Source organism: Nematocida minor (assembly GCF_024244105.1).
Source record: "Nematocida minor strain JUm1510 chromosome Unknown 7682, whole genome shotgun sequence".
Classification (NCBI taxonomy): domain Eukaryota; kingdom Fungi; phylum Microsporidia; genus Nematocida; species Nematocida minor.
In genome coordinates, this window is record NW_026250387.1 from 33,652 (window position 1) to 54,047 (window position 20,396).

General features: G+C 44.1%; 13 protein-coding genes across 13 annotated transcripts; 7 read left to right on the forward strand and 6 right to left on the reverse strand.

The window, feature by feature from the left end:
• Nucleotides 1–455: 455 nt before the first annotated feature.
• On the reverse strand, nt 456–4,025 carry NEMIN01_1510 (DNA topoisomerase II; the record flags this gene model as incomplete). The annotated part of the gene is made up of 1 exon (XM_051477452.1): nt 456–4,025. One exon carries the CDS (start codon nt 4,023–4,025, stop codon nt 456–458), a length of 3,570 nt encoding a protein of 1,189 aa, XP_051333412.1.
• Nucleotides 4,026–4,251: 226 nt separating this feature from the next.
• Nucleotides 4,252–4,686, reverse strand: NEMIN01_1511 (uncharacterized protein; the record flags this gene model as incomplete). Its single annotated transcript, XM_051477453.1, has 1 exon — nt 4,252–4,686. One exon carries the CDS (start codon nt 4,684–4,686, stop codon nt 4,252–4,254), a length of 435 nt encoding a protein of 144 aa, XP_051333413.1.
• Nucleotides 4,687–5,340: 654 nt separating this feature from the next.
• NEMIN01_1512 (uncharacterized protein) lies at nt 5,341–6,636 on the forward strand (the record flags this gene model as incomplete). The annotated part of the gene is made up of 1 exon (XM_051477454.1): nt 5,341–6,636. The coding sequence occupies one exon, from the start codon at nt 5,341–5,343 to the stop codon at nt 6,634–6,636; it is 1,296 nt and encodes a 431-aa protein (XP_051333414.1).
• Nucleotides 6,637–7,293: 657 nt separating this feature from the next.
• NEMIN01_1513 (uncharacterized protein) lies at nt 7,294–8,109 on the forward strand (the record flags this gene model as incomplete). Its single annotated transcript, XM_051477455.1, has 1 exon — nt 7,294–8,109. The coding sequence occupies one exon, from the start codon at nt 7,294–7,296 to the stop codon at nt 8,107–8,109; it is 816 nt and encodes a 271-aa protein (XP_051333415.1).
• A 13-nt stretch (nt 8,110–8,122) lies between these two features.
• NEMIN01_1514 (DNA helicase MCM9) lies at nt 8,123–9,781 on the forward strand (the record flags this gene model as incomplete). The annotated part of the gene is made up of 1 exon (XM_051477456.1): nt 8,123–9,781. The coding sequence occupies one exon, from the start codon at nt 8,123–8,125 to the stop codon at nt 9,779–9,781; it is 1,659 nt and encodes a 552-aa protein (XP_051333416.1).
• Nucleotides 9,782–9,885: 104 nt separating this feature from the next.
• Nucleotides 9,886–10,485, reverse strand: NEMIN01_1515 (uncharacterized protein; the record flags this gene model as incomplete). The annotated part of the gene is made up of 1 exon (XM_051477457.1): nt 9,886–10,485. One exon carries the CDS (start codon nt 10,483–10,485, stop codon nt 9,886–9,888), a length of 600 nt encoding a protein of 199 aa, XP_051333417.1.
• A 22-nt stretch (nt 10,486–10,507) lies between these two features.
• On the reverse strand, nt 10,508–11,593 carry NEMIN01_1516 (uncharacterized protein; the record flags this gene model as incomplete). The annotated part of the gene is made up of 1 exon (XM_051477458.1): nt 10,508–11,593. The coding sequence occupies one exon, from the start codon at nt 11,591–11,593 to the stop codon at nt 10,508–10,510; it is 1,086 nt and encodes a 361-aa protein (XP_051333418.1).
• Nucleotides 11,594–11,613: 20 nt separating this feature from the next.
• Nucleotides 11,614–12,378, reverse strand: NEMIN01_1517 (uncharacterized protein; the record flags this gene model as incomplete). Its single annotated transcript, XM_051477459.1, has 1 exon — nt 11,614–12,378. One exon carries the CDS (start codon nt 12,376–12,378, stop codon nt 11,614–11,616), a length of 765 nt encoding a protein of 254 aa, XP_051333419.1.
• Nucleotides 12,379–12,566: 188 nt separating this feature from the next.
• NEMIN01_1518 (uncharacterized protein) lies at nt 12,567–14,525 on the forward strand (the record flags this gene model as incomplete). Its single annotated transcript, XM_051477460.1, has 1 exon — nt 12,567–14,525. The coding sequence occupies one exon, from the start codon at nt 12,567–12,569 to the stop codon at nt 14,523–14,525; it is 1,959 nt and encodes a 652-aa protein (XP_051333420.1).
• Nucleotides 14,526–14,606: 81 nt separating this feature from the next.
• NEMIN01_1519 (uncharacterized protein) lies at nt 14,607–15,575 on the forward strand (the record flags this gene model as incomplete). Its single annotated transcript, XM_051477461.1, has 1 exon — nt 14,607–15,575. The coding sequence occupies one exon, from the start codon at nt 14,607–14,609 to the stop codon at nt 15,573–15,575; it is 969 nt and encodes a 322-aa protein (XP_051333421.1).
• Nucleotides 15,576–15,674: 99 nt separating this feature from the next.
• NEMIN01_1520 (uncharacterized protein) lies at nt 15,675–16,538 on the forward strand (the record flags this gene model as incomplete). The annotated part of the gene is made up of 1 exon (XM_051477462.1): nt 15,675–16,538. The coding sequence occupies one exon, from the start codon at nt 15,675–15,677 to the stop codon at nt 16,536–16,538; it is 864 nt and encodes a 287-aa protein (XP_051333422.1).
• Nucleotides 16,539–16,931: 393 nt separating this feature from the next.
• NEMIN01_1521 (exportin-1) lies at nt 16,932–19,814 on the reverse strand (the record flags this gene model as incomplete). The annotated part of the gene is made up of 1 exon (XM_051477463.1): nt 16,932–19,814. One exon carries the CDS (start codon nt 19,812–19,814, stop codon nt 16,932–16,934), a length of 2,883 nt encoding a protein of 960 aa, XP_051333423.1.
• An 81-nt stretch (nt 19,815–19,895) lies between these two features.
• NEMIN01_1522 (large subunit ribosomal protein L12e) lies at nt 19,896–20,384 on the forward strand (the record flags this gene model as incomplete). The annotated part of the gene is made up of 1 exon (XM_051477464.1): nt 19,896–20,384. One exon carries the CDS (start codon nt 19,896–19,898, stop codon nt 20,382–20,384), a length of 489 nt encoding a protein of 162 aa, XP_051333424.1.
• Nucleotides 20,385–20,396: the final 12 nt, after the last annotated feature.

Genomic DNA, 20,396 nt, shown 5'->3' on the forward strand with positions numbered 1-20,396 from the left:
AAATTTTGTCTTTGCGATTTGATGGCGTATAGTTTTATTTATTGCACACTTTTTTTATTTTGCATCCTGCACACTGTAAGAGCGAAAAAAAGCCTAAAGAAACTCTGTGTGTACACTTTTATTTGCAGAAAGTGCAAAACGCAGAGATACACCAGAAAGAGCACAGATGCTTTTAAGCGCACATAGAAGATAATAATAAGAGTTGGGTAAATAAGGGAAATAGTTGAGGTTTAAGATCTAGTAAAAATTAAAAAGATTTTAGGGTATAAAATGATGAGCATAGAGATAAGAAACAGAAGTATTGTTCAAGGAAAGCATGCACTAAATGGGAAACGTGGATTTAGTGATTATTCTCGAGAGTATCACTGAGCTCTGCACTAATCTGCAGGACACACGAAGAGTTTTAACAAGTTATTTTGCATTTTACTACCGGTATATTTATTAATAAAGTGGGCTTATTCGTCTTCTTCAGAGCTTAGAATAATTTTGTCCCAGGGTCTGTTAATGGCCTTAGGCGATGCAGACGTGCTGCCTGGCCTGCTGCCTGGCTTTTTGGAGCCTCCCATCCCCTTCGGGCTCTCTCCCACTGTTGTCTGAGACATGTCGCTGTCGCTGTCCAGCACAGACACTTTTTCTTTCTTTGTTTTCTTTGCAGGCGCGGCTACTGCAGACTCTGATTTAGCCTTTTTTGCAGCTTCTTCCTGCTGCTTTTTATTCTTTGACTTTCTTCCTTTTTTCTTGTACGCTCCATCGTCTCTCACAGTCATATCCAGATTCTCCATAAGCGCGTCCAGATCGGCAAGCCACATATCTTCGATGCTCAGATTCTTGAGCGCGGCGTACTCTGTTCTCTTGCTCTCTGCTTCTTTTTCCAGCTTTTCCATTCTCTCCGTGGTAAGAGACATAATCGACATAGACAAAAGATAGTCGTACGAGTCGTCTTTCTTTGTATACTCCCTGTCTGCCAGGTCTTTGATGATCTCAGCAGACTTTCTCTTCAGAATCACCAGCTTCTCTTCAACCACCTCCTTGATAAAGCGCACTTTGTTCTCCAGTATAGTCATTTCCGTGTGCAGCTTCCTGAGCAGGAAGTCTTTTCTTCGAACATACAAGTCTTTTCGGACAATGAAAAATTCTTTGAGTATTTCAGAAGTGTTGCTGTACTTCTGCAGAACCCCCTTGCTGTTGAATGCCACCATATTAGCCGTTGACATCTGAGATGTGAGCTTGAAAGTCTTCACGATGTTCATCTTTTGCTTGGAGACGATGACTTCAAAGTACACCTTTGTATCTGTGTTGTACTCTTTGAAATCCTTTACGTCTCCCGACTCCAGGAGAGTTTCTAAAAAGTCTTTGTAGTTCTGGGTCCAGACACCCACAGGCAGCTCCAGGATGTTTACCTTTCCTGACTCCTGCTCATACACGCCCGTTGTCCTGTACTTTCCGCCACCGAGATCATCGCACTCTCCCACAAACCCTTTGTACCACGGGCTCATTTCCAGAGGCTCTTCACCCCGTATCAGCCTCTTGATGTTATCTATCACATCGTGCGGATTGTACGAGGGAATGCTCGTGCTCCACCCTGTTCCAATGCCGTCTGATCCATTCACTAGAACCATCGGTATGATGGGCACGTACATATCGGGCTCAACCTGCATATTGTCATCTTTCAGGTAGTTGAGCAAATTGTCGTCCTGCTCTTTAAAAAGATACCTGGTGATGGGATCCAGCGCAGTGTATATGTACCTGGGGCTAGCTGCATCTTTTCCTCCCTGCAGCCGCGTGCCAAACTGCCCAATAGGCTGCAAAAGCGGTATGTTGTTCGATCCCACGTAGTCCTGCGCCAGATTTACAATTGTGGAGCACAAGCTCTGCTCTCCGTGGTGGTACGCCGAGTGTTCAGAGACATACCCTGCCAACTGTGCCACTTTGATCTCTGTTTTCAGCTGTCTTTTGAAACAGCAGAAGAGAATCTTTCGCTGCCCAGGCTTCATCCCGTCAATCACGTTGGGAATCGATCGAATGTTGTCAGCAAGAGAAAAGTGTATCAGCTCCCGATCTATGAAGTTCTTTATCGAAATAGCCTGCACTCTGTTGTCTAAATACGTACCCGGCACAAACTCTTTGAGCCACGTCTTTCTTGAGTCGATTCTTTTTTTGCTGAATGCAAGCTCTATCCTCTCTCTGTCTATGGGATCTGCGGGCGTAAACTCCTTAATGTGGAAGTCGAGATTCGAAAAGTAGTCTTTTGCGTCTTTTGCGGTACTTGTACCCAGACCCTTGTAGTACTTTATGCGCCATCCGTTCTCGCGGCCCTCTGCTGTCTCGCTCCACGACTCAAACTCGGGAATGGTGAAAAAGTCTCGGGACATATTCCCTTTCGTTGCTCTGACAATGGGGGTGATGAACTCCATTAAAAACCCTTTGATGCGCAGGAGAGACGGGAAGAAGTGGTCGAGCATATTTATGATAAGCCCTTTGATGTGGCTTCCATCGTGGTCCTGATCCGTCATAATCATCAAATGCCCGTATCTTAGACTCTCTGCTGATGCATACTCTTTTCCGTGCTGCAGCCCCATGATCTTCTTTATGTTGTTTATCTCCAGGTTCTCCATTAGCTGCTTGTGTGTTGCCTCTCTTACGTTCAGGAGCTTACCCCTCAGAGGAAACACTCCGTAGTTGTCTCGGCCTATCACGGACAGCCCGCTCACAGCCAGGGACTTAGCTGAGTCTCCCTCTGTCAGTATTAGTGTGCACTGTGCAGCATATCGCGTCCCTGCGTTGTTTGCATCGTCTAGCTTTGGAATTCCCCTGAGCTTCGATGTTTTGTGTCCGTCTGTTTTCTTCAGCTGCTGGGTTTGCTTTGCCTTGGCTGCCGATGCAGACTTTTCCACAATTCCACTCCGCATCACTTCCGAGATGAACTTGGGCCCAAGAGAGTGCTTCGATCCAAATGATGACTGTTTCAAGGTGAGGGTTTCTTTTGTCTGCGAGTCAAACGCAGGGTTCTCTATCAGACAGTTGAGGAACAGGAAAATGTTTGCCTTTACCTGCACGGGCCTGACCACGAGCCCTTTTTCTATCTTCTTTGCCTGCTCCACAACTGCTGATACGATTTGGTCTGCAATGTAGTTCACGTGTGTGCCTCCTCTTGGCGTTGATATCCTATTTACAAAGCTGACGTGCTGGAACTGCTCGTCTCCCAGTACGTACGCGATCTCCCATCTGTCCTTTGACTCGTATGCGATTTCTACGTCGCTGTCAAAGAAGAGCCTGATGTAGTCCTTGAATCCTGTCACGGGAATAAGCTCTCCGTTGAAGTACACTGAGATGCCTCCCACTGTTCCTGCGAGGTCGTACACTCTCTTCATAATGAGCGACATGAAGTCTTCGTCTATCTTTTGCATTCCGAACTTCTCAAGATCAGGCGTGAAAATAACCTTTGTGTACTCGGGGCCTTTGTACTCAGCAATCTCTGGCTCCTCCTTAGAGAGCATGTTGTTTGTGTACACCTGTCTGAACAGTTTTTTGTTTTTTGCATCCGCTGTTTCAATTATGAACTTGCTGCTGAAAATGTTGCAGAGTTTTGCTCCGTATCCATTCCTTCCTCCCGTCATTTTCTTCTCTGCGTCGTCGTAGTTGGAGGACGTCAGAAGATGCCCGAATATCAGCTCAGGCACATACACCTTCTCCTTGGCGTGCATAACCACGGGAATGCCCTTTCCGTCGTTAAACACCGAGATTGTTGAGCTTTCTTTGTCCACCTCAACGCGTATCTCCTTCATTTTCTTATCTCTTGTTTTGTTATCTGCAGCATTCACTAGTATTTCATCGAATATTTTGTACAGTCCTGGCGTGTATGTCACTTCCCTCCGCTCCATCTTCTTTGCGCTCTCGCTCCATACGTACATGTTCCTTGTTTCTGACTGGACAGACCCTATGTATGTATCTGGCCGTAGGAGCACGTGCTCAATCGGTGTTTTTTTCTGGTATATTTCTTCCACTGTTTTTTCTTTGTGCGCCATCCAGAAATAAAATAACTTCGAACTAAATATTTCTCGCTCTTTAATATTATAAAAATTCGCTGAGAAGACAGCACAAAAGAAGCGCAAAAGCAAGATAAAAAGCCCTACTCTTTTTCTTTATTTATATCTCCCGTGCGCATCTTAAAAACGGCAATAGGCCTCGGATGCACAGGAAGAAGAAACACAGGACAAACATCTATCTGGTTGTACAATTCTCTGCTTATATTTATAAATTCTGGCTCATCACTATAATGGCTACTATCATCATTTCAATGATAAAAAACAGCAATATTTTTACAAGAAGCGACAGAATGTGAATCTCTTCGTTTGTGAGGAGGTAGAAGATAATCATAAAAACAAAGGAGCATATGGTGGAGGACATCGTTATAACCACATTGTCTGTTAAAGAGTAGCAGAGGTTGAGAATGGAAAGAGCAATGAGAAGCAGCACGAGCAGAATAATGAAGTAGAAATAGAAGTAGACCGCATTAAGGGTCCTTTCTAGGGAGATGTCTGTGCTCAGCAGAAAAATAGATGTGCATATGTAGTATAAGTCCTGTCTGGTGTATATTCGGAGGTAAAATCCGAGGTACACTAGTAGAACACCATACGCAAGAGCAGCGAGTATGTTATCATAAGAATAGAATAAAACTATGTTCATACAAAATAAATAAAAATGCAAACATTTATTAAAGTCATATATCTAACCATCTTCTGCAAATAAACTGCATGCAGATGCATGGAGGATGGCTATAGAGCAGAGGATAGCGCAGAGTCTCTATGGACAGACTAGACACTACACCACTAGAGATCTTTGAGAGTCCATTTCAAGATAGAGACGAGATGGGCGCATTCTATGGCCTAAACTAGCACTCCTTCTATCTTTCTTATTTTTGTGATTATCTGCAGCTCGTTGTGCATTTATAGGCATGCTGAGATTGCAAATATTTAAGCAGTTGTGCATCAGTTTGATTGAATGTGCTAATCTTTCTTTATATTTGCTGTTCCATCGCTTTGGCTTATGGTAAAGATAAGTTGCTATAATTATTGTTTGGACAGATCGATCTGCAGCAAAGAGAAAACCTGGCGCTAAACAGAGTGTTAGAGCCGCTCAACCATTATCACCGCATGCTCTGCAGTGCACTGGTGCTAAATGCAGCATATTTTCACATGTGTGCTTTTACGGAGATTGATTTACCAATAAAGGGGCTCCCACAATTTGAAAAAATTCTCTCTATTAGCTAAAGATCATTTAAGTAATAACTCCCAATGGGAAATATATAAATAGCCCCAAATGAAAAAATTTTAATACAGTATGAGATCTGCAACCACGACCGCTAAAACAGAAAGAGGACTCTCAATAACAAAAGCAACGTTTCCCATGGTAGGATCAATCCTTGGCTCTGGAGTGCTAACTCTGCCCACGGCTGTTGAGTATTCGGGATACCTGCTATCGGCGCCAATACTAATATTTATATCGTCCGTGTGCGCGTTCACACTCTTCCAGCTTGTCCACTGCGCAAAGAATCTGGAGACTAAAGACCCGTCCTATTTCAAAGTGTGCCAAAACACGTTCCCTGCGCTGGGGTACATCGCAGAGGCATGCATTGGAGCACAGGGCCTGGGGGCTGTTTTCGTCTATTTTCTGATTCTGAAGACGTGGATATCTGAGTTTTTGGGGCTGAAAGAGCAAATAAAGTACTTGCCATACAACATTGCTTTCAGCGCTGTGCTAATGATCGTGCCAACTTTTTTGGCAATGCAGAAAAACTTGAAAAAGCTCGCATTTATTTCAATACTTTCGACTATATCTGTGGTGTTTTTGTCTCTGGTTGTCTTGCTCTCGGGCGTGCTTTCTGTTCTGCTCCCCAGCACGGGAATACAGAAGGATGTGCTCAAGGCGTACACAAAGAACCCTTGGGACATATTCTCAGCCCTTTCTTTCTACATATTTGGTCTGGGCTGCCAGCAAAACATGGTCAAAATCTTTTCTTTGCTTGACAAGCCCACAAAAGCCAACGGAACAAAGGTGGGCATCTTCTCTATTGCGATAGCATCATTTGCGTACTTTTTGGTTGCAAACGGTGGATACTTCGCAGGAGGAAACAACCAGGGCACGTCAATTCTCGACATTCTGGCGGACAAAGACAGATCCTTCTACAAGCAGATCATTGCAAACTTTGGAGAGGCTTCTGGGAACAGATACTTTTATCTCATCCAGCTTGCCAAAATAGCAATGACCATTGTGCTGTTTGGAGCGTATCCTCTGCAGATGCACCCAACAAGAGACTCGATCGTCACTTTCCTCAACCTTCCTTTCAAAGACTACGTATCCAGAAATAAAAGAAAGGCTGAAATAGCAGTAATTTCATGCGTGACATTGCTTTTACTTATTGGATCACTAGGTGATATTAAATATGGCTTTGTAATGAACTTAATTGCAAACACGGCAAGCTGCTACATTATGTTCTCGCTTCCCAGCATTTCATACATCTTCTCCAACAAAACAAAGGTTCCATTTACAGTGGTCTCTTCCTTCATACTTGTGGGAAGCATTTTGTTTTCTTTTATAAGTACATATAATCTAATTGCTGGTTTATCTAAAAACTAATACAATAAATTAATCTTACTTGTTACGGTAGCTTTGTCTCTTTCTCTCTTTTTGCAAACGAGCTCTTCATCTCTTCCAGATATTGATCTTATTTTTAGTTTGATATTTTTGATCATTTGGCAAATTTTAAAGATCAGAGAAAGACTCTACCACCCTGCATCTGTGGTAAGATAGAAAGTGCGAGCACGTAATATTTACAGTGTACATCAGTGGAATTAGAACAATTCATCAAAAATATCCTCAGACTATTAAATCTTATAGTACATCAAGAAGATTCTCAAAGAAACTTTAATTTGTATCTAGCACACAATGAGCCTTATAGCTTCTAAAACAGTATTTTTGGGCTAGCATACTCAGCATAGTGGCACAAAGGCAATAATCTGTCTAGAGCAGAACTCTACACCTTTTCAACAAATAAGTTGAAATAAACCCTGATTACACCGTACTTAGCAATTTTTCTTATCTAGTGGTTTTGCTTGAAATGCTGCAGTAAATCGCACAGACCAGCCTGAGTCTCTTTGTTCACCGCTGTGTAGAGATGCACACTTCTTTTTCTGTGCAATCAATGAAGATGGGCCCTCTTTGAGACTTTTTGTGTGCAATAAATATATTGCCATTCGCTATATTATTATTTATATTATTATTTCGATTGTTTGTATGAAAGAATGCTCGGTGAATCTTGCAGAAAGGGTGTTCATAAGAAAGGAGCATTTGGTGTGCCACACGTCCTGTGCGCAGATTCTGAAGATTCGCTTTAAGAAGTATTCGATGATACGCCCTGAGGTATCTATAAAATATTTTAACTGCATCGCAAAGAGGTTTGGCCACAGCACAGTAGATAAGGATGCCGTGAGAATAACAAAGGAAAGCAAGCTGCATCTCGAAAAGATATCAGGAAAAGAGCTGGCATCTACCGGAATATTAATGCCCAACCTGAAAAACGGGGCCTTTGCCCGAATGGCATACACCACAGAGAATAAGTGTGCGTGCAGCGAGTGTCTGGAGGAGGAGAAGAGAACGCTGGCGATCAAAGAGTGCAGCCCTGGGAGCTACTCAATCGAAGACTTTAAAAGTATTATAGGCCTCATAAAAAAGAACGAGAAGCTGAACAACAAGATGAAAGGGCAGGAAATGCTGTACAATAAATACGGAATACAGAGAATACGCTCAATCTACGACAGATTCTTTGGGTGCTACAACCTCAAGGAGAAGAGAGCTGGAATACGCCCATTTACGCTGAAGGGCCCCTGGACAAAAGAGAATGCAAACAAGCTGATACACTCGTACAAAACATCGCTATCGATCAAAAACATGTCATTTTTTATCCAGCTTGGGAGAAACAGCCACAACTCTTCCCACTGTGTTGTATACAACAACACACCCGTCTACTACACTGTGATAATCCACAAAATAGATCTAAAAACGAAGTCAGACTTGAGGCAGCACATAAAGAATAAAACACACAAAAAGTAAAAAAGAAAGAAGAATGGAGGGGAAGAAAAACAGCTGTGGAACAAAAATAGAAGAGAATGGCGGAAAAACAAAAGACACAGAAAGAGAAAATAGTGTTAATCCAGCGCAGTGGGGCGTAGTAGATGGAGATAAGAGCAATCCAGACGGGTGCGTTGACATCATGAAAGCGTACAACGAGTGCCCAGAGAGTGCCATGCGCATCCTTGCATCTGCGTGCGCAGAGAACACGCGAGTGTTCAACATCCCAGTGGCGTACGACCTAAAGTCCTATCCTCGGTCGATTCACTACAATGAGCTCGTTTCTGTCTACGGAACGGTAATGAAGCTTGGGCTCCTCAAATTCAAAACAGTAAATAACAAGAAGACAGACTACCAGGAGATCAAAATACAAGAAAGAAGCAACATATATCTCCCGCGAACAATAAATGTGCAGCTGTACAATAAGCTGATAAATACGTGCAAGCCAGGCGAGGTAATCCGAGCCACAGGAGTGGTGGAGGTGCTGTGGCACAGAATCAAACCAGGATGCCCCATAGAGTGCGAGTATTTCATCCGAGCAATAGAGATAAGCCACCAAAAACAAAAAAATAACGCAAAATTGGTCGAAGTGCCGCTGAATGAATACGATCTGCTAATGAAAATAGTAAAAAACTATGCACCCTCGCTGGCTGGACTCAAACAGACAAAGCTCGCAATGATTCTGTGCACCATAGGAGGACAAGAGAATATTTTAAAAGAGTCTGCGAATAAAGACGAAGAAAGCGCGAATACCTCCAGAGATGGGAGCACAATGACTGAGCAGCTGTACCAGGAGACGCAGAGCAGAAACAGAATATCTTCACACATTCTACTCGTGGGAAAAACAGGAACAGGAAAGAGCACACTTCTGGCCTTTGCATCAAAAACCGTTGCACCTGCCGTAAGAACAACAGGAAGCTCGTGCACATCAGCGGGTTTGACTGCCTGCGCAGTCCGGGAGAACGGCGACTGGATAATCGAGCCAGGAGCCATCCCGCAGGCAGATCGGGGACTCTGCTGCATCGATGACTTCAATGATCTCCGAAAAGAAGAGAAAGCATCAATTCTGGAGGCAATGGAGCAGCAGACCATTACAATAGCCAAGGCGGGGATCCTTGTGAAGCTGGACACACGGTGCACAGTGATCGCAGCAGGAAGACACAGCACAGAAACTGAAGGCGCTTTGAAATCTCTCAAAATTCCACCCCCACTTCTCAGCCGATTTGATCTGATAATGTGCTTGGATGGTCTCCTCGCATCTGACAAGGAAATAGCAGTAAATAATATAGAAAAGCAGCCTGAAGAGAAAAGCACCATTTTCATAAGAGATCTCATCGAAGAGAGGAAGAAGATAAGAGTAAAACTATCAAGCGAGTGCAAAAGAGTGATTGAAGAGTACTACAAAAGACAGAAGGAAACAGACAATGTAAGCATACGGGCTCTGGAGAGCCACATCAGAATATGCGAGAGCTACGCAAAGCTTCTCGGAAAGGAAGTGGCAACAGAAAGAGAGGGCTTATTCACAGCCCTCCTCCTTAATTCCAGCCTAAACACAAAGTCCATCTGGAGCTACACCCTTGACACTGTGCTGGGCTCTGAAGATCTTTTAAATAGCGCACTAGACCACATAAAAGAGGATTTATTTGGAAAATAAAAAGCGTCAAGATGGAATTAAATGGACAGATTTATTTTAATTAATTCAGAACACAGATGAAATTAATTGCCAGCGGACAGGCCAAAAATAAAGAATGTGTACTCTTACTTTTTATTAGGCTTTTTTTCCTGGGACATCCGATATATTTTCAAAGGCTGGAAGAACAAACTTCTGACGGCAAGAGTGTCAAACTTTATCTCGGGAAGATAGAAGGTCTTTTCGATTATTGGAATATGAGACATCAGCTTGCTGCAAATGACATCCTCGAGTTTGTGGCACTCGTCTGTTATCTTCTCTCGCTTGTCTGCTTTTTCGTCGTCTTTTTCGATCTTTCTTTTCTTTCTCTCTTCCATCGACTTCTTCAGCAGAGCATCGAACGGCTGGGATCTCTTGTTTATCGCTCTTTTCATGAAAATAGAGTGCACTTTGCAGTTGAGACTTCGCGAGCACTTTACCCCGCTCTCCTGGTCTATCACTGCACAGTGCGTGTCGTAGTACAGGGTATCTTCTGCCTCTGGCTTTTTTTCTGCTGGGCTCTCGCATATGTGTTTGGGGATGTGTTTCTTGAGCAGAACTTCTTTGCAGACCGTGCAGACAAATGCCATATCCTCGGTTGAGATTCTGTGCAGATGTGTCTGCGAAGTCGGGCAGTTTCCAAGTGTTGTGACTATTTCTTTTTTTCTGCTCTCTTTGGCATCTTGCATAATTTTAAAGATTCTTTGCTCTTTAGTATTTTCGGATTCTAAACTCGCAGTGGAACAGAATGTTCCCATGAGAGATGCCAATGCGTCTCAGAGTGTCTGGGGGCAGTGTCTTATCAGACCAAATGTATGCATACATTAGGCCGTATAATTTTATGTGGAGAAAGTGGATAAGCGTGTCTTTCGCTTTGTAAGAAAACTTTGAGGGAACCTCTGCAACAGGAAAGTTAAGAATAAGTGTGTAGTAGTAGTGGTATTCATTTTTATTGGTGGATGGTGCTGGAGAGGTGCTGAAGGCTGCATCAGAGCTACTATCTCTGCTCTCCTGATCGTAGTCTGAGTCACTCTCTGGTGTTTGATTTTTTCCATTTTTTATACCGTTAGTACTCGAAGTGTCTAGATCTTCTGAGCCATCATCAGTACTCGAAGATGGATTAACATCTTTGCTCACTGCTGAATCACTTTCAGGGCTGGTGTATGCCTTGTTATCTATGCGATCATTGGTTATTTTTACCTGTATGTTCGAATTCATGTGGATAATTGCCCTGGATAGCTCGCTAAAAGAGCACGCAGGGAAGAGATACTGGTTTCTTCCAAAGAGCATTAAATATTCTTTTACTCCAACTGTCTCTTCAAAGACTCCAAGAAGTATTTCTCTCGTTTTGTGCGATAAACACAGAAAGTTGTCCTCAAAAGACTCCATGCCCATCTTGTACATAACGAGTTTATCTTCCGCAGGAATATCTCTGCAGAATGCCAGCTCTTCTCTGGTGTTTGGCACTTTTACCCTTTTATTATCCTCTCCCACGTAGTAAAGAGTGCTGACCCGAATGAAAGGCACAGTGTCAAAGCGCCCTGTGTCAATTAGAGCACAAGTCACACTGCCCACTGGCCGCAGGAGTGCAGGCCTCATCTCAATGGGGAATAAGGGCAGACTTTTTGAAGGCAAAACGTGAATTAAAGCTCCCAGCATTTTTTTGTTCGTATAAACCTCATCAGACATGCAGGTAGTCCCAAACTCGCAGTCTCTCATTAACACTTTTCCTTTCTTGGAGGCCCAGTGGGCATCTGCACAGGAGCTCACGCACGTGCTAAAATACTCTTCATCCATTGTTTATTAAATATTTCAGGTTAAATCCACCCCTCGGATGAAACTCCAAAAATATCCAGGATAAGCTGCAGGTCGGCTGTGGTTACTTTTTTACTAGATAGCTTGGATATAATTTTGATTGAAGATCGCGGAAGAGTACTCGTGAAGAGGTGAGAGTTTTTAGAGACATACGCAAGCAGAGAAGAGAGAGACTGGTCTAATCCCTCGGGGAGATAGAAGGGAAGAAGATCCCGCCCGAGCTCTCTTTCAACCACCGGGTAGACTTTCTCGTGGTAGATCACTGATGCAATTTTTGCAGTCAGCTTTTTTACAGATCCCACTGTGTCTTCTTTCAGCTCAAAGTCCATAAACTCGATTCTGAAAAAGTTTGCTATCTCGCTGAACAGCTCTTCTGCACTCTTCCCCTCCACGGATATGCAGCTTAGATTGTACCCTGCGTTGTTTGCCTTGAGTCTCAGCGCAGTGTCATCGCTGAGCAAGAGCATAACTTTGTTATTTTTGCACGAAAGAACAATTGTGTCATCGTTGATTCTTCCTTTTTCGGACACTGCAGGCTCCAGAAATATTTTTCTGTTCACTCTTGCGTTCTCCTGCTCTATGAAGACAATGGCATCTCTTGCGCCTTTGACGCGCACTTTGTTCGCATCGAGCTCCCGCATGACAGTGCACGGGATAAAGAGCCCCATGTTTATGTTTTCTATCAAAAAAGAAAGGCCTTTGACGACATCGAGCTTTCCCATAAGAACATTTGTGTCAAGAGCCACAAGAGCTCCAGAATGTTGCATTGACATGGTGCTAAAATTCTGCATTTTATAAAAAATCACCCGATGCGGGACTCGAACCCGCGACCCTTGGATTAAAAGTCCAATGCTCTACCGACTGAGCTAACCGGGTTGCAAAGAGGGACAGAAAGAGACACCTCTCCTTAGGCTGCCATGCGGGCTTTTAAGAGTTGATTTTTCGTGGAGCAAAAATGAACGAAGAGTTTTCCGTTCTAGTTCGCACGAAAGACGATTTCTCTGTGATAGAGGAGCCCGCGGGCAAAAAGGCAAAAGAGCCGCTTGCAAAGAAAAGGAACATCTTTGTGTGTCTGATGATCATCAAAGGCCTCTTTGGCTTCTCCTTCTCAACAAGCGCAATCTACTCGGCATTTCTCTTGGCTTCAGGACTGGCTATTTGCATTCTGTGCAGCACTGCGATGGTTTTCAGCATAAGGTGCACGTCTGATGTTCTGGTGCAGCTGGCAAGCCAGGACAAAACAGTGATATACACAGCCATATACTCTGGGCTCTTTGTGACTGCCGCTTCGGTGCTTCGCGAGGTGTACTCTCTTCTCTTCTGCCTATTCGTCAACCACACGCTCGACAATATTTCTGTAGCGCTGTTCAACAGCACTATTTACACAACTCTTCCCATTTCTTCGGTTAAAATCAACAGAATAGTGGACAGAGGAAACAGAAGCATAAAGGAGCTCCTTACGAAGCTACTGGTGGTTATTGTGTACAGGATGATAAGCACAGTGATAGTGCATGTTCAGCTCTTTGAGCTCGATCGCAACTATCTGGTCATAATAACGCTGTTCAACCTGCTGTACATCTTCATAAGCTACTTACTGCTGAAAATACGAATTAAAAACAAAATCTTAAAGAACAGGTATGACGACCTGTACAGCAACAAGATCATAGAGGGAATAAGCAACAAAGACTCGATTCTAACAGCAAATACCGAAGAGTACGAGACAGGGCAGTTTGAGAGATATATGCAAAAGTATCTCAGAGTGACATTCAATGACAGACTGCTTGTGTCAATTTTGAATGTAATACAGAAGTTTATATACACAGTCCTGCAGATCACTGCCATGATCTACCTGTACAACAGCGTTGAGAAGAAAGACCTGCTGAAGTTTGGGTCGACTCTGATACAGTACATAAAAGAACTTGATAAAAATCTGATGGAAATCGCCTTGGCTACTAAAGACATCTTTGTGTGCTATGTGGACTGTGAGGCGTACATAAACTACATTGACAGTCTTTCAAAGAGCACACAGCCTGACGTGGTTCCTTCTACCGCTGATGCATGCGAGTCAGAAGAAGACAAAGACTCAGCAGAGAATATGGATGTAGAAAATAAAAATGAAAATATTAGCGCACGCTGCAGTGGAGACAAAAAAACAGTTGTTGAGTTTGAAAATGTAGGATTCTCGCACACCCATGGGACAAAAGAGCTGATAAGCCGGTTCTCCTGCAGGATATACAAGGGAGAGAAAGTAGCCATCCAGGGAAGCAGTGGATGCGGGAAGACAACCCTTCTGTCGCTCCTTCTGAAGCAGTGCGCATACACAGGAACAATCAGAGTGAATGGAATAGACATCTCTGAGATGACAAAAAACATGATCACTGAAAAAATAGGTATAGTTCCGCAGGAGAGCTGCTTGTTCAACAACACCCTGATATACAACATTGAATATGGAAGCAGTCCCGGCAAGGAAAGGCTAAAAATGGTCCTAGAAAAAACACAGGTCAGTGAAATAATAAGCTCAAAAAAAGACGGGCTGGAGTACAATGTGGGAAGCCTAGGAAGAAACCTTTCGGGAGGAGAGAAACAAAAAGTATTTTTAGCAAGGTGTCTTCTAAGAGACACGGACATAATCATTCTTGATGAGTCTACGTCTAAAATGGACTCTGCAGCAGAATTAAAAATAATTTCGCATTTAGTATCAACGGATAAGACCGTTATTTTCATCACCCACTCGAGTGCAGTGGCTAGTATGATGGACAGAGTGCTCGTACTCGACGCAGAGAAGACGGGAGAAAGCGAGAGTGCCGGGAAAAAAGAAAAAGTCGTCTTTGCCGAGCTGGACGAAGGCTCTCCAGAGCCAGGGAAAGATCTTCTGCTAAAACAAAAGAAGCCCAAAACACTCTCCAAAAACTGAAGCAAGGCATCCATTCGTAACTAAATGGCATCAGGGTGATTCGCTCTATTTCTCTTTATTTTCTTTTTCAATAATTTAATTATGATACACTCAGACAAGCAGCTGGATGCAGGCTTAGTTAACAAAGGCGAAAGAGACACAGAAGTATCTCAGAACGTAGCTACACAGTTTTCTGTTTTGTACGGAAAACTAGAGGAGATGATAAAGGAAAGAGAGGAGAAAGAGCAGATACGCATGGACAGACTGCTGAAGACAGTCTCAGAACAGCTGAACAAAAACGTAGCTGTTTTATTTGAAAGCATCATACAGAGAGAAGTGCGAGTCCACCTGCTCCAGAAGATTGAAAAAATATTAGCGTTCAAAATAGATCAAAAAATGCACGAAATAGCAAACATGTGCAACAGCACCATTATGTCATCGATCGAAGGGAAGGCGCTGAACCAGGCGATAAACCGGTCACTGAAGAGCGCAGTGGTGGAGGGGATAGTGCCCATAATCGAGAATGGAATGAACGAGATACGGCTGCAGGTCATTGGAAAGATGCAGGCGATTCCAATGGGGATGGAAAGACTAGACGATGACCTGTCAGAAAGCAAAGATGAAACACTCGACCATATAGCAGACACTCTGAAGGACTACAACCACATAGAAGAGGATCCCACTGAGATGATAATACACCTGCTGGAGACAGACATTGCAGAGTGCTTCTCCTATGTATTGGAGTCAAATGATCCCGAGGCATTTTTGTTCCTCCTCGACAAGCTGCCCCCTGATGCTGAGATAGATCTAGAGAATGATCTTCTGGTGATGTTCATCCAGCAGATGGTTTCTTTTGTGGGGAAGCGGTGGAAGAAAGAGACAATGCGCAAAAAGTACACAATATTCCTCGGAAATGCCCTGTCGCATCTCCAGAAAGGCAGACTGCAGTTTGAAGACGCAGAAAAAATCAAGCAAAGTCTCTCCGAGCTCTTCAAGGCATGCCCTGCATTTGGAAACACACAGGACGAAAAATGGATGCTTGATCTCATACAAAACATGGAGCTGTATTAGGAAACTCTGTCCAAACAAGAAATTAGCAGTGGGTCAGAGTATGACTGAAAAAATTAGCAATTCTCTGCAAGTATATAGATGTTCTTGTTTATATTTAATATGAAATTTGCAAGAGGCGTCTCTGTGCTATCTGAAAGCCCAGAAAGAACAAAAGAGTATGCATGCATAATTATGGCAGTGGGGCAGCTGTCAATGGGCCTCTTTCGAGTGTTCAAGGAAACCCTTGCATTCTACAATGCTCTGCTGCTGGACAAAGGAAGCAAGCTGGAAATATCTCTGGCGCAGGATGAGCTGCTGTATGGAAAAGTGTACAGAAGGCTATCTGAAATGTATAAAGAGGAAACGAGGAGAGATAAGGGAGAGACTACGTCCTGGCTCGCATTTGACTGCACGAGTTTCTGCGAACAGTTTATGTGGTGGAGCAAAGCTTATGACTCGAAGACGTGCAAAAACAGTAAGAGAGTCTGGCCGATGGGAAGCAAGGAAGGACAGACACTGAAGAGAAAAGCAGTGGATGAGCTGGCAGAATACCTAAAAAGGAACATAGTCGAGCCATTTGACGCATTCTTTGTGCAGGCTTCGCAGAGCAAAGAGAGAGAGCTTTCCGAAGAGACAGCTCTTCAGTGCAAGCTGGTGGTTGACAGGAAAGTGGGAGAGTATTTGGATGAAGAGAGCATTCTAGGCTGGCCAGTGGAGAGAATAAAGCAGAGGCTTGCAGAGAAGCTAGATAAGCTCGAGCAAAGATACCGGGAAATGAACTTATCTCTGGAGAGTGCTGACGAAGCACAGCCAGGGCCAGAGGTAGAGAGTGTAAAAGAAGAGTTTAGGGCAGTTATGCTGGAGATGCTCTCAGAGGCCATCATGCACGAAAGAAACCCAAGTATCACCTCAATATCTAAGCTACTTCATGAAATACTTCAGTCGTCAACCTTTTCCAGTGAGTTGGAGAAACCAAATAAATAAATAACTAAACTGTCTGTACATAATATTTACAGTTTCTTTTTCTTTTATGCCTATGCACTTTTACATCAAGATTAAAATAAAAACAGATAGCAGTAAAATCAATGAAAAACACTAGAGAGGAATAAGAGTCGATAACCATTGAAAGATCTGATGTTCTTTCCGAGGATCTGCATAGTTTTAGCAATCTTAATAATTTTATCTCAGGTTTTATTTAATCTCTCATATAGAAGCACGCACTTCTATATACTTCTTTTACCAGCAATAAATGAAAAACAGTAGCTATCATCCTACTACACCTGTGATGCACGAGATAGCTAAGTATACAGCCAGTAGTGCAAACTGATACACAACACGAGATAATAAAAGATGCTTTTATTGTACTTAGATAAGATATTAGATGGTTTTGATTTTCACGCGGAAGTCGTTTATGTTTGTAAGAAGGCCCTCATGCGAGTTGGCGTCTCTATAGCACCTGTATATAAAGTCCTCAATGTCTTTTGGGTTGATGTGCGGGAATATGCCGTGCAGCTTGCTCCCAAACACCTCCAGCACCTGGTTCTGTGTTGGACACTTTTCTTCGATGCTGTACTTCACCAGGAGAGAAAGAGAAACCAGAAGAGAGCTCATCCCTCCCTCGTGGTCCTTGTCCAGGGCTGTGCCAAGGATGCACTCTAGCAGGCCCAGGAACGCGTCTCTAATGATTTCAATGGGAGATCTTTCTATTACCTTTGCAAGAACTTCAATGGACTCTTCGTATATCTCTCTATTCGCGTGTCCTGCTCCAAGCGCCAGCCACTCGATCTTTTGCAGGCTATTCATCACGGGATTAGACCTGACAGCAGCACACAGCATTCGATAGAAAGCCTTCATGTGCTCCTCTTTCTCGTCTGGATCTGCCCATACGTACTGCGCCACCGGGGCAGCCACTTCATTCACCAGAGGAGCTGTGCCCTCCACTGTTCTCTTGCAGAGCTCTGCAAGGAGATCGAGAGTCTCCACGGGAGAGACCAGTCCTGCGCGCACAGGCGGTAGAATCACTCCTGCGCAAACTTCAATGAAGCTTCCCAGGATAAACTCCACTGAGAACTCTTTTGCAATAATTTCATAGAGTATGACAATTTCTTTGCGAAGTATCTGTATGTTTCTGTTGAGCATTGGAGGATGCACAGATGCTGTAGGCAGGGAGCTGTATATGTTCTGCAGCTGCCCCAGGGCTCTTCCAATGACAATCTCTCGTGCTGCAAAGAACTCTTCAGACACATTAACTGAGCACACGACTTTGACCAGTCTCACTGCATGCACTATCCGCAGAACGCCCTCTGCGGTGTCTACACCCGGTGTGAATAAGTCCATCAGAGGCTGCTGCAGCAGTTTATCAACGTAATCACAGCACAGATAAGATAGCGCTTCAAATAGCACCTCAGATAAGTACGGCTTAAGCACGCTGAGGATCTTGGGAATCTGCGGGAATACGCTCGTGACATAGCACTCTCTATCAGGAGAGAGAGGAATCCTCAGCACTTCAGCACACGATGACATGAGCTTAAGCAAAGTGTCACACGCCATTTCAGGCACTCCCACGAGATCAACATCGATGATAAATTGGAGCATTTTGTTGCATATAGCCTCCAGAAGGAGAGGATACGTCTTGAGATATGCAGGGTTTCTGACAAGGATGTACATCAAGCACGATGCAACCACTGCTCTATTTCCCTCCTCTGTGGCCTCTTCGCACATAGATAGAAGCGTCTGGATGGCCTGCGTGAGGAACTCTTTCTCTGCAATGACAGTTGACGTGCCTGCAATGCTCCCTGCTGCCCAAGAGACTTTGTTCAGTCTTTCTCTGGTCCATGGCCCTGAGCGAAGCTTTGATATCTCGCTGCAGAAGTATGGGCCCAGTCCTCCCGGCGTCATTGCCGAGATATTGTACAGTAATTCGTTCATTTCTTTGTGGTGCTGGATGCATTCAGTGTCCACTAGCTTCTCCAGTACTATTTCGTTGTCTTCATTCTCTGCAATGATTACCTCTTCTGGCCTCTGCATCTGCGCCACAAGGACAGGCACAAGGGCGCTCATTTCCTCAGCGTAGTGCACTCTTCTGAGGCCAGCTGGGGACTTCGTGGATGCAGGGACAAAGGGAAACTCCAGGAAGAGCTCTTTCACAAACATCGACCAGAACTCCAAGCACAGCCGGAAGAGCTCAAAGTCAGATATTTTGGATATCTCGAGCATAAGGCCCAAAGGCACTTTTGTGTTGCAGTGCATCTTTTCCATTTCTCTTGCATACTTGTATGCTAGCCCGTAGAACAAGACTATTTCTCTGATCAGGTTTACGTCCTGCTGCAGGAAAGAGTCGTAGTGTGCGTGCATGCCCTCTGTGTGCATTTGGTTGAACTTGTGGCAGTACTTCTCGAAGAAAGCGCTTATAACGACAAAGCACCTCTTCAGAGACTCCATAAAAAGCGCTGTAGAGGACGCATCATCGGCCCGTGCCAGAATGCCTCTGAGGACCTGCACAGCTGGAACAATGAACTCTGACTCGATGTATCTGGAGACGATCTCCACCAGTTTGTACTGGAATAAATACTCAGAGGAGAAGAAAGGCACCAAAATCCTCAGCAAGTTTAAACTGGAAAGAACCAAGTCATTCGGGACTGCTATCTCTCCCGTGCTGACTTTGTCCAAAATGTCTGTGACTATCTCGTAAATCGCATGAAACTCGTTCTTCATCTGGCTCTGCAGGGCAGCCACTCTTTCACTGACCAGAGACTCGTGGAAGTTGAATATCCCGTCGCACAGCAGCGCAAGAAGGTTAAAACTATTTGCACATATACCACAGTCTCCTCTGCTCGCTTCCAGGAGATCTGTAATAAGCGTAGGCCATTTGCTGGGCCACTCTCTCTTTATCACTTCAATCAGCACTTGGTTAAACTGCTTTACGAGCACCTTTGCCTCAGGAGTTGAGGCCATCGATAGTTCGAGTATCTTGTCCACCACGTACTCCCGAGCACCTTTTTGCTGCTCTTCTGTCAGCATGCTCCACCGCACCTTCACTGCTCTCTCGAGAGCCTGCACTGCGAATATCTTCGATCTGCTGTCTTTGCTCTCTTTTATGACATCTGCAGTTCTTGCCCAGCTATCAGGATGCTCTCTGAACTGAAGCAGCACACTTTCTGCTCTCTTGTGCTCCCTGTCTCCTGGGCTGTAGAAGGCTCTTATCACGCTGTCGAACAACTCTACGTCAAATTGGTCTGTTGCTTCAAGTAATTTCTCCATCCGAATCCTCAAATTTATTTTATTTTATTTTGCTGCGCTCTTTTTTCTCCATTTTATTTTTATTTTATTTTTATACCCGGGATGAACAAGACTGAGGAAATAAAATACGTTAGACTGAGAGTAGTAGGCGGAGAGCCTGCAGGAGGCGCTTCTCTTGCACAGAAAGTGGGGCCTCTGGGATTCAACGCAAAGCAGGTCGGTGAGAACATTGCCAAGCAGACAAAAGAGTACATGGGGTACAAAATTGGAGTGCTGCTTGCCATCCAAGGAAGACAGATGGAAATCACTGCAGAGCCCGGAACAGCAGCGCTGATTCTGAAGGAGCTGAAGGAGCCCCCAAGAAACAGAAAGAAGGAAAAGAACGTCCAGCACAATGGATCGCTTGCTCTGCAGGCAGTCATTGAAATCGCAAAGAAGCAGAGATCCAAGTCCTACGCCAGAGAGCTCTCTGGGGTGGTGAAGGAGGTCCTTGGTACATGCCTTTCAGTCGGTTGTCTCGTAGACGGAGAGTCTCCAAAGGAAATTACTAGAAGAATCCAGCAGGGAGAAATAGTCATTGCAGACGAATAAATAAATCATTTT